The sequence below is a fragment of the Triturus cristatus genome, chromosome 3_2 (genome assembly GCF_964204655.1).
Source record: "Triturus cristatus chromosome 3_2, aTriCri1.1, whole genome shotgun sequence".
NCBI lineage: Eukaryota > Metazoa > Chordata > Amphibia > Caudata > Salamandridae > Triturus > Triturus cristatus.
Window position 1 is genome coordinate 664,536,990 of NC_140584.1, and position 12,281 is coordinate 664,549,270.

At 44.8% G+C, this 12,281-nt stretch overlaps 1 protein-coding gene across 8 annotated transcripts in view; it reads right to left on the reverse strand.

The window, feature by feature from the left end:
• Window positions 1-12,281, reverse strand: part of LOC146857922 (ADP-ribosylhydrolase ARH1-like) — a 153,036-nt gene that overhangs the window by 25,027 nt on the left and 115,728 nt on the right. For all 8 annotated transcript variants that reach the window (XM_085648647.1, XM_085648649.1, XM_085648651.1 and 5 more), the window contains one exon: window positions 10,758-11,118. In XM_085648647.1, the coding sequence (XP_085504773.1) occupies window positions 10,758-11,118 (361 nt within the window). The remainder of the gene's footprint in view (window positions 1-10,757; window positions 11,119-12,281) is intronic.

Here is a 12,281-nt window from a genome sequence, read left to right on the forward strand (position 1 = left end):
GCCGATTTGACTTACATTGCCTCTCCACAGGTTCCACAGATAGTTAGGATTCTTGTACCCTGCTTACTGGCCGTGCATAACACAAAAAAGAGGTGCCATTCCCTTGGGAGGGAGGAAGAGAGTGCTCAAAGATGGAACCGAAGGACTGATCAGGAGACAGGGTGCTCTGGGGGGTGAGGGGGGGTGGGGGGGGGGGGAAAGAGGCATTTCCTTAGGACCAGGTAACTGTACCCATCCTACTACGGATTGGAACCAATAATTACTTGTAGGTAACCAATTCAGAACAGTTCACCCGCACCTGCTGGGAGCAGGAAGGAGGACCCAACCCTTAAGTAGAGATAGAGCTACTCCCTAGGGAAGGCAGAGGGCTGTGTCTTGTTGTGGGACTCCAAATGAAGCATGCAGAATGTTCGCCTTGCATACTGTGTTTCATTCCACCAAACTAACCCAAGCTCCAGAAGAGAGAAACTTTAAATAAATAAATACACCAAATCAGACCAAAGAGCACTCTACTCTTACTCATTGGGCAACAGCATGTCTAAAAGCATCCCTTTATCGACTCCTCACCTATGAACAAACACACAAGCAACTTCTGCAACAAAGCACTAACAAAGCAGTAGGATCATTTAAGCCAGCCTGCCAGACCGGCAGGTGGATCAACTACTTATTTAGTTATTTCCCCATACCTGCAAGAGATCTCTCTTCAGAAAGTGCCTCAACAAAAGCCCGATTGTATTTTCCGCAGAGTTGAAAGAGATGAGGAGTGGGTATCGTGCTTTATTTTTACCCACTCAGCATTTTTTATTTTGCAAAAACTACTTTCACAAACAAATTCTTAAAGCGGAAGTGTCCCCAATGCACAGGGAGTTCTCTCTGCATGTGGGGGATTTGTTTTGCTCCCTACCACAGTCTGTCACACCCTACAGAGCGGACCCGGACGAGGAAGATATTCAACAGGAGGTCAGCCTTTATTAGGGTGGATCTCCCGATGCATAAAAGCTGGCAGACTTGTGGTAGATGGGAGGCCTCCTTTCAGATCACCAGTGACACAGCCCATGCTACCATCGACAGTTGAGCAAACGTTTCCTTACTCTAAATTCTTCTCCAACATTGACAAACTCAAAATGAGCCCATGGATGCCGATTCAGTGCCGTGGGTAGCGAAAGTGACATCATAAACTCTGACATTAATAACATCACAGAAAGTGTTGTCATACGTCTGTTGAACCTGGATATTCTCTGGAAGTGATGTAATTTGACTTTAACCCCGATTACAATCATTGACAAAGCTAAAATTCCACAATAAGTGCATTAATATCTATTTTACATTCCACCTCGCATGATTTTTTAAAGTGGTGGCGCATAATACTAGCACTAGATTGTAGCGAGCAAGCGAATTGAGTGAGACAGACCTCTTTAAAAGAGATTCATGGCAAGTTCTATCCTTTCCCAAAGAGAATTTTGAAAAAAGTGGGGTGGAGGGGTTTTGGGGGGAGGGGGAATCAGTGCATGTTAAAGCACAAATTCCACAGAAAGTTGGTAGGCTCAGAAAGGGCACTCATAAAATATTCAAGCCATTTCATGGAGTACCAAGTCAATGCAACCAGACACTCCCTAGGAGTTGACCCCATTTTTTCCAAAATGTGCTACAGATACCCCAATGAATCAAAAAGTACCTCCATTGTGCCAGTGACCAGCATTTTGTCATGTGTGCCTCCGTATGTCATCCCTGCCCCCTTTCTCCAAAAATCACATACAATATGCCAATTTCATAGTTGTGCAATTATTGCCATCTATAGGTCGCGCCCGATTCTTATGTCAAAAATTACCTCTTGTATGTCAGGGCCAGCATTGTCATGGTGTTCTCCTCCCAATTGCCACAAGAATTACTTACAGTGTGCTAGCACCACCATTTTTCTATAGGTGCCCCGTATGCCAAAAACAAGTATGGCAGTACCACCATTTTTCCATTGGTGCCCCATACATATACCAAGAATTATATCCTGTATGCCAGTACAAGTACCATGGGTTCCCATTATATCAAAAATTGCCTTCAGTACGGCAGTGCCAATATTTTGTCTATAATGGCACTATTCTAAGACTTGCCTCCAGTATTTTGCCCCGAGTGCTTTTATAAGCCAAAAGTTACATTCAGTACGCCAGGAGCAACAGTAAACTTGAAAGCATAACACCACATTCTCACTCACACCCACTTACATTCACACACTAACTCTCATTCATTCCCACTCTCTCTTGCACTCATTCTTTCACTTATAACTCATCCACACTCACACTTAGTCACTTGCACTTCATTTTACTCTCCCTCATTGTCACTCACTCTCACTTATTCTCATGCTGTGAAATACATATTCCAACTCACCCACATTCTCCCTTCTCTCACTCGTAGCTTCTCACACTCAATTGCACTCACTCTCACTCATCATTCTCATTCAGTCACACTCACACTCTCTAACACTCTCTCACTCATTCTTTTTCATTTTCACTCAGCCGATGATAGTAACTTTTACATTCACTCATTCTCACTCACCGTTAATCACTTACTGGCAACCAATCTCACTCATTCTCACTCACTACCAGTCAGACTCTCACTCACACGTATGCTCACAATACCAAAACACACTTACATACTGTCTCTCGCACACAATTTCACAAACATGCACACACTCGAAAGGAAAATGATACTTACCCCGTAAGCATCTGTTTGTGGCATGTAGTGCAGTAGATTCACATGGTTGGCATAATCCTGTCATTTAGTGGGCTTGGATATGCGCAAGTTATTTTATTTCTAAGAAAGTCTTTTTAGTCACAAGGTATAGTGACTCCTCCTCTTGCTTGTAATGCGCATGGTCCACGGCTCCATTGGTAGATTGTTTTCCGCAAGGAGGGTGAGGCTGGAGTGTGAAGGATAGTGAAGTATAGTGAGATGACCACGTGAAAGGAATGTAATACATAAGTAACTCAAACCACAAGAAGTATCCGAGAAGGAGGGTGGGTGCATGTGAATCTACAGCACTACATGCCACAAACAGATGCTTAATGGGCAAGTAACATTTTCAGTTCAAGGCATATGCGGCTGTAGATATACATGCTTAGAACAGGCTGTAAAGCAGTTCTCCTTCCTAAGTGGTGGCTAACTTGTGTGGGTTGCAGTTGTTTGAAATAGTGTATGCTGAACCGCATGACCCACATTAGCTTGTTGACGAGCCATGACATCTAAATAGTAATGTTTTGTAAATGTATGCAGTGTAGAAAATGTAGCTGCTTTACATATGTGAACTGTAGGTATGTTTCCTAAGAAAGTCATTGAAGCTCATTTTTTACGAGTACAGCAAGCTCTTGGAGGGACATGTAGATTTCTTTCAGCTTTAGAACAACAGGTTTGGATGTGTTTGATATTCGAACGTGAAATGCATGATTTAGAAATTGCCCTTACTTTGTGTAGTTTTGAAAAGGCAACAAAGAGTTGTTGTGTTTTCCTAACTGATTTGGTTCTATCAATATAGTACATGAGGGCCCTTTTACATCTAAAGTGTGAAGAGCCCTTTCCACAACTGAACCAGGTTGGGAAAAATATAATGGCAATTTATTAGATTGATTTAGGTGGAATTGAGATACCACCTTTGAAAAATATTTAAGATTGGTACACAGTACCACCCTATCTTTATGTAGTTGAAAAAAGCTCACTGACATGTTCTAAGTGAAGTGATAGCAATTTAAAATGTTAACCTCCAGAATAAAAACTGGAGTGTAGGGGCTCGAATGCAGGGCCCTATGGCCTTGTTAACACAATATTAAGAATCCAAGTGGGAGATGGTGGTATCCTAGGAGGAATTACTCTTTTTAGACCCTATAAGAAGGCTTTAAGCACTGGAATCCTGAATAGAGAAGTGTGCTGTCTATTTTGGAGCTATGTAGCTACTGCTACTAGGTTTAGCCGTATAGATATAAATGCGAACCCAGAGAGGTATGTAAATGAAACAAATAACAGACAATGTCCTGAACTTTGCCCCTAGAGGATCAATGTGTTTGGAATGGCAATAATGAACAAATGTTTTCCACTTTGCAGCATAACAGGCCCATGGAGAATATCCATACGCGGTTGTGGTAGATCTACATTGTCCAAACACTAGGACTTCAGGAGCCTGATCGCAAGGTTGAGGGACGTGGGGTCAGGGTGCCCGACTTCTCTATGGTTGTGCGTTAGAACGTTCTGCTGGTTAGGCAGCACTTGGTGGGGAACTACTGATAGTTCTAGAAGTGTAGTGAACCATGGTTGTTGCACTCATGTGGGTGCCACCAGAATAAGGGTGGGAGATGTCTGCCAAAGTTTGTGAACCACAATCAAAAGCAGTGGGAGAGGTGGAAAAGTGTAAGCAAATATCCCTGACCAACTCATCCATAGTGTGTTGCCCCTGGAATGTGGGTGTAGGAACCTGGAGGAGCAGTTAAGGCATTTGGTATTTTCAGCTGTGGCGGAAAGGTCTCTGTGTGGGTGACCCTCAATGCTGGAAGAATGGGAGGTTGAGTTTCCACTCATGGATTTGTTGGCGCATCCTGCTGAGAAGAGCTGCAAAGTTGTTGTCCACTCCCAGGAGGTACTCAACTAACAGGTGACTGTTGTATCGGAAAGCCCATCTCCATATTTTCTGGGCTAGATGAGAGAACGGAGAGGACCAGGTGCCCCTCTGTTCTTGCAGATTATACATGGCAGTCATGTTGTCTGTTTAGATCAGGACTACCTTGCCAATGAGGTAAGGAATGAAGGCTTTGAGCGCCAGATGAACAGCTAGCAACTCAAGGTGACTGATATGGGGAAGTATTTGGCTGATATTCCAATGCCCTTGAACAACTAGATCCGAGGAATGCGCCCCCAGCCCGTGAAAGAGGTATACGTTGCTATGGTGCTTTGCAGAACTGGGCCGAGAAAAATGTGTCCTTTTGGGAGAGTGTTAATATTCAACCACTGCAGAGAGTGGCAAGCTTGACGGGTCACTAATACTAGATCTTGCAATTGACCCTCCGCTTGAATCCATTGCCGCACTAAGCAGTCTTGCAACGGACACATTTTGAGTCTGGCATGAGGTACTATGGCTATGCATGAAGCCATGGTGCTGAGAAGACACATAATGTTCTCACTGCTACTTGCTGATGAGGCTGAAACTGGAAGGACCGAATACAGGCAGCATTGGGTAAGCTTTCTCCTGCTGTGAATTGAGGATGACTCCTAGGAAAGGCTGTTTTTGAAGGGGTTGGAGGTGGGATTTGACTGCATTGACAGTGAAAAGTTGATGAAGCAGGTTTATGCTGGCTTGTGTGTGTTAAACACACTTTTGACGAGTTGTGCTCTTGATGAGCCAGTCGTCTAAATAAGGGAAAACGTGTATGTTTTGTCTACCGTGAGACAGTTGGTGAAAACCCTGGGGGGGATGTAGTGACTCCGAATGGAAACACTTTGTAGTGGAAGTGTTGGCCGTTCAATACGAACCTGAGTTATTGATGATGCACCAAGTGAATTAGAATGTGGAAGTCGGCGCCCTTCAGGTTGAGTGCATCCATGAAGTTGCCTTTTGAAGTAGCAGAATTACATCCTGAAGAGGTCCGAGGTCAATTACTGGTCTTCAGGACCCATCCTTTTCGTGAATAAAGAAGTAGAGTGAATAGATCCCTGTGCCTTGCTGGTGTAATGGCACGGGTTCTATGGCCCCTTTTTTAACAGACCTTGAACTTTCTCCCTGAGAAACTGTTGATGGTCGGTTGAGAGTTTGTCTTTCCGAGGTGGAATATTTGGAGCTTTGGAAGTGAACTCCAGACAATAACCATGTTGGATAATATCCAACACCCACTGGTGTCAGAGGTGATGTTGCGTGAGGTGGGAAAGAACCCTTGTAGTCATCCCCTGACAGATGCTGTGTGATCGGGGGAGAAGGTTGGTAAGTCAAGGTTTGGTGGTGGTGAGGGAAAGTTTATTGAAACAGCCCTTACCTCTACCCCTGGAAGTATTGCTCCAGTATGACCACTTGTAGTATCCCCTTGGGTAGAAAGTTTTGGCGTGTGTTTTTTGGATGGAGTTTGAGATCTCAGGGAGGTAGTTTTGGATTCTCCCCAATGAGAGGAGTGGCAAAAGGAGCCACATTGCGATGATGTTTGCAATGTCCCCATGTCTTTAACCATCTTACTATCCTTTTTTTATTTTTTTTAGAAGGAAATCCAGTTGATGCCCAAAAATGGGTTCCCCTTCAAAGGGAAGAACCAACAGATTTTGTTCATCCCCAGGTTTAACACCGAAGACTCGTAGCCAGGTATGTCTCCGAAGGAGGATACGTGAGTTTAGGCCTCTAGCTGCAGCGTCTGCATCGAATCGTGGTGTTTAAAATTAACTCAATGGCAATTTGAGATGCCCTCAGGGAGATGTTGGAGGATGTCCTTCAACTCGTCCCAGTGAGCCCTGTCATAGCGGGCTAAGAGGCCAATGGAGTTTGTAATTCTCCAATGGTTGACAGATTGTGCAGTCATCCTTTTGCCCGTAGCATCTATCTTCTTACTCTTCTTATCTGGTGGGGTGCCTTACCAGATGTTTGAGAGTTAGCCCTTTTACGGTCTATGGCCACCACTAACGAGTCAGGTGGGAGTTGCCCTTTAATGTATGTGGGGTTTATGGGTGACAGTTTGTATTTTTTGTCAAACCTGGGTGTGATGACCCTGGACTTGATAGTGTTGTTGAAAATATCAGATGCACGTCTGCGCATAACTTTCAGCATTGGCAAATATTGTGCCGAACACTGAGGAGAGAAGTGGGTTTCAATTAATACAATCATACTTTAAACCTGATTGTGTAATGGAACATTGTGGAAGGTGGCAGCCCTGCCTAACAGGTCACAGTAAGTTGTAGTTTCGTCTGAGGGGAGGGTTTAGTTGGATACAGATCTGAATCTGTAGTTGTTGGTGGATCCACATTGTAAGAGTCCCACGGATCATCCTGCGGTGGGATGGAAAATTGGTCTTCATCCCCCGTCACCTGACTGAGCGTATGGAACCCTCTGGGGAGTCTTTTGTAGGGTATGCAGGGGAAGGCGGTGGTGATCGAGTGTGGTGTGCAGCAAGCATTGGTGTGGGACTGGTTTGTACAGGGCTATTGGCCTTGTCCACCTTTTTCTTTTTCTTTGGTGGGATGGGGACATCCAAAGCTTCCTCAAACGACAACTGTCCTTTGGCTGGCTGCCCCAGTGAGGGGGTCTGGTGTCTGAGTGTTTCATTGTATGCTTTTGGCACAAGTCCAACTCCTCTTGAAGTCTTTCAAGGACTGGTTTCACCAACTCTGAAGAATGCTTAGATAAGGTGTAAGATTTTGGCTCCGATGTGGAAGTTTTCGAGGCCGAGATCTTCGGTGTCGAGGCTTTTGGGTCCGAAGGCAGATTTTTCGGCACTAAGATGGAAGGTGATTTGACGCCGAAGTTTTTGGGTCTGAAGGGCGGCTCAACTCTGAAGGAGCAGGCGTCAGTTCGGGTGCATGCTGCCTGTGCTGTTTTTTCAGCGCCAAGTTGAGTCCAGGCATGTCCGAAGCAGCCGATCAATGCCGACCATAGCCCGAAGACAGTGGCGGCCCAAAAACAGTCTTTGGTCAATCAGGGGGAGGCAGGTGACTCTTTGTAGAGGTCTGTTATGATCGGCGTGGAGGGGGCAAAGTATTCATTTTTTGCCAAGCAGTGGTATCCTGCATCTTTATGCCAGAACTGTCCTCGAGAGAGAAGGTGCCTCGTCAGAGGCCAATGGATGAGCTTTTACTTCCTGTTCAGGATCTTCAGAACTGAAAAGATCTTTCTTCTCTTCAGCAGTGCATCAAGACACCTCGAGGCATCGAGCTCTATGTTCTTGCAGCGTCTTCTTTGATCGGAAAGACCGGACGTCCTCACAGGTAGCTTCCTCATGCTCGGGGGGAAAGGCACAAGTTACACACCTGATGGAGGTCGGTGCGTGGAAACTTGGCATGGCAACAAGGGCAAAAACGGCATCCCTTCCACGACCAAGTTGACATCTCTTGAAGTAAGCGTCGAAGTGGAATACCGCTACAAAGGGTGAAAGCCAGAGGGTGGTCACAGCTGAAATAAGTAGCCTGGACAAGGCCGACATTGATAGACCGACTAGGAAGGCAGAGAACAGCCAAGATCGAAACAATACTGGTGATAGTCTGAAAAAGTAAAAGCCGACAGTGTCGAACTGGAGTAGAGCAGCACACGTCCGAACCAGACAATGGAAGAAAACAATTTAACAATGGAGTTGAGGACCATGCACATTACAATTAAGAGGAGGAGTCACTATACCTCATGACTCGAAAGACTTTCTTCTAAAAAAAACCAAAAAGACAACTTGCACACATCCCAGCCCAATACTAGATGGCGGGCTTACGCTAAGCATATGTATCTGCATCCACACATGCCTCGAACATATATTTTTTCACTTACCTCAGCTGCCATCGAAGTTCCCATCCCAACTGCTGGTGCTAAATTTTATATTACATTACACTAATGGGAATAATATGTTGTTATTACCTATTAGTTTAATAAATATTAGGCAAAGGAAGGAGAGTGGGGCCCAGGAGCGCATAAGAGTGAGCTGCCCCTTTGTTCTTGCCAGTGATTTTGCCACCTCGGAGGCCATGGGATACAAAGGCATTGCCAGGGTTCGCAGCAGTGACTTCTTAATGACATCCATGCTGCTACACAGCTGATAGCAGCACCTGAGTTCTGTGTGCTGTAATCAGGCTGCTGTTGACTCTTTACCCTGCCTGTACCATGGTTAACTCATATTCTCTAACACCTTGTCACTCAATCTTGTTTATTTTCACTCACTCACAGTTGCTCTTAGTCTATTTCACTCATTCTGGCTCACTCTGGCTCACCCATACTCACTTACTGACAACCAATCTCACTCATTCTCATTCACTACCCGTCACTGACTCTCACATCCATGCTCACACATACTGACACGCAAACATGCATGCTATCTCACACACACACTCTCACAAGCAAGCAAACACTCAAAATACTTTTAAAAATATGGTTTTACTTACCTCAACTGCCATTGGAGAGCCCGTTCTACTGCAACTGCTGCATTACAGATAGTGGCACCTCTGTGCTGCACGCCAGGCGCAGGCTGCTGTGGGATTTTCACCATGCTTGTGCTTTGGCGTCAGTGCACCGGTTGCATCTCTGACAGCAGTGCCACTGTGCTGGAAACAGACTGTTTTTGGGTCTTCACAGCATGTTTTTACCTAGTGCTGCCAAACCTGCTTCCAGCACAGAGCCCCTGCACTGGGAGCAAGCTGTAGCAGGCCTCTCACACTGTAGAGCCCTGGTGCCACTGCCTTCTGTACTAAAGTAATATATTTCTTTATATGTTATATACCACCAGCTGCGAGCAGGCAATTTATAAACCTAGTCTCTCGCCTACATGAAGGACATGCCAACTTCCATAAATAGAAAGGAAATGGAAATAGGTGAAGAAAATGATGGGTAAAGGACCACACTCACCGCATATTTACTTTACCTTTTTCTCTTTTTAGGCTATATTTTACTGCCATTTGGCCACCACTGTTGTCACAGTGAGGATATGAGGAAATGGTTTGAAGGCCAACCACATATTGGGCCCGATTCACAAAGGTAAACTGAGCCGAAAGTCTAATTTTACGACTTTTGGTATTCACAAAGGGCATTTACTACTCGTATATGCTCTTTGTGAATACCGAAAGTGGTAAAGTTAAACTTTCGGTATTCACAAAGGGCATTTACGAGTAGTAAATGTAGTTTGTGAATACGAAAAGTCGTAAAGTTAGACTTTTGTCTCGGTTTACCTTTGTGAATCGAGCCCATATTTCCTATAATCACTCCAATATACCAACTCTCAAGCAGGTATAAATGAGGGTGTTAAAGTCAAATCAAGTACCATATAATTACAATTTTGCAAATGCATGCTTCTTTAAACTAGTAACTGAGATCTGAGAGCTTTAAATTCGAGCTTAACAGCGACCTCCAGAAAAAAATCAGTGCATTTAATTTTCGTTTATTTCAGTAATTATTTCAGTGCACATTACAATGAGAGCCGCTATGAACCAGTAAATTTTCTCAAATCTGCAATTATTTTAACTTCAGGAAAACATGTTAGGCAGGCAGCAATAGAAAGGCGTCCAGTTAAGCTGAGAGATCTTGCAGAACTTGGCACCACTATCATTTCAGCTCTACATCCAATGTCAACTTTTCCAGTTGCACAGAGCCCTTTTAAGGGAGGCCTTAAAGGTGGCTGTTAGGTGGCAACTGGGGTGGTTGATAGTCGAAAATCAAACAATGTGTAACAGTTTGCTGCTCCAGTGAACTTAGCCTGAAGTAGTAGTCATTTAAAGAGGTTGGCTTTCATTTTAGCACTATTAACATATCCGAATGCTCTTATTTATGTAGCTGCCCTAGAAACCTCATCCTAGGAGTAAAAGGGCACTACAAGATTACAACCTAAAAGGCTTCTAACTCAAGTCTATGAATGAACCTCAAAGTAATTGGGGGCATACACTATCCAGAATAATGTTATAATATATTACATTTATGTGCTACCCCCACTTAAACAACATTTTACTAATTCTATTGGTGCCAATAGCTGGTAGGGAATTGGCTGTTTGGGAGGTCGGATCCGCAGGCAGCAAACAGCGTAACACACAAAAGACTAAGAAATGTAGTGTAGCACTTTGCTTACCAGGATTCCAGATTCTCTGAGACACAGTGGTTGGCGTCTGTGATATACTTCTTAGCCACTGGCAGTACATCCATCAACCCCTTGCCCCATTCTTGTGGGGGTTTTCCGTTTACAGCATAGCTGGTGAACAGTGCAGAAGCCAGGGATCCCAAGTAGCCAGTTGGGTGGTGATGAGTCATACGTCCACTTTCTATGCTGACTTGGATCAGGAGATCCTGCTGCTCGGGGCGTGGGAATCTCAGCCCAATGCACATAGCTCTCATCGCTGCCCCACACCCACCTTCCCTCTTGTTAAATGGAATCTTCCAGCCCTCTGGAACATCTGGCTTCAGGATCAGAGCATTGTTTACACATGTGGGACCTGGTACAAAAACATAATGACAGGAGTCATACATCAACTATTTTTTCAGTGTAGGGTTGTGTTAATCTAAACACCTAGCCAATCCCGCTTTGTTAAATCATATTATATTTTTAAGTAAGAAAATTCAAAGAGCCATTTAAATGCAAGGGCTGTCATAAATATCGTTTCTACCATCCAGTTAGTGAAGTGCAAAACAAATGGAGTTTATTTAAATATTTATTGCTATGGAGACACATTAACAAAACAGCTCTGGGAGTACAACCGCAGTTCTTTCCTATTGCTGTGCTTCTAAGGAAGTTTTGTCCTATGAAGGGTGGTCGATGTATCTTCTGCTCTTGCTGTTAGAGTCAATGCATGGATGCAACATTAGAGCCAAGGAAATGTAGAATGGGTGTGCGTCTATGAAACCGATATTAGCATAAAGGCCCTTGGGGACACATTGAAAGGTCTATGATTACGTGTATGGGGCAAATTCACAGCGTCCCAGAGCCCTGTTCAGGGAGGGCCCTATTGTAGGCCCACCAGGGATGGCCAGTGAATTAGGGTCACTGAGAGTGCACTTGAGAATATAACCAAAGATGACTCTTTTAATCCAGTGGCGGACGCGGCAAAACTCAATTGGGGGTGGCGGAGTAGAGGGTGGAGGGGGAGTACGGGCGATTCGGGAAATATTAATAATAAAAAAAACATACCTGTCCGGTCGCCGACGCTGCCGGCCGCCTTGGTGTTCCTCTTCTGTCCTGCTCCTGATGGAGTCCCAACAGTCCCTGGGACACCAACACAGTCTCCCCACCTAATTCCAGCGCTGCTCTCAATTGCATGAGAGCAGTGCCAGGTGTTGTGATGGAAATATCTTCCTGTGTCTTCATCTTGTTATGCCGCGCGAGGTTGGCGTGTCGCACTTGGAATCTTCTTGTGAGTTCCATGTGAGTCAGGCCATTCTCGGAGAGGCGTTTGCTGGAGGCAGCAGGTTGGGAGCCTCGTCGTGCGAAGAGAAGAGAATAAATCTTACCACGTTGGAACTACATCGGTGTGTGTTTCCTTACTTCGTTCTTGAACATTTTAGCGACGATTTCTTGTTCCAGCTCTTCGCATGCGGGGTACGAATCCATTGGTTCGTGTTCACCTCACTGTCACTTCTTGCTGCTCTTGCCAGGTTCATC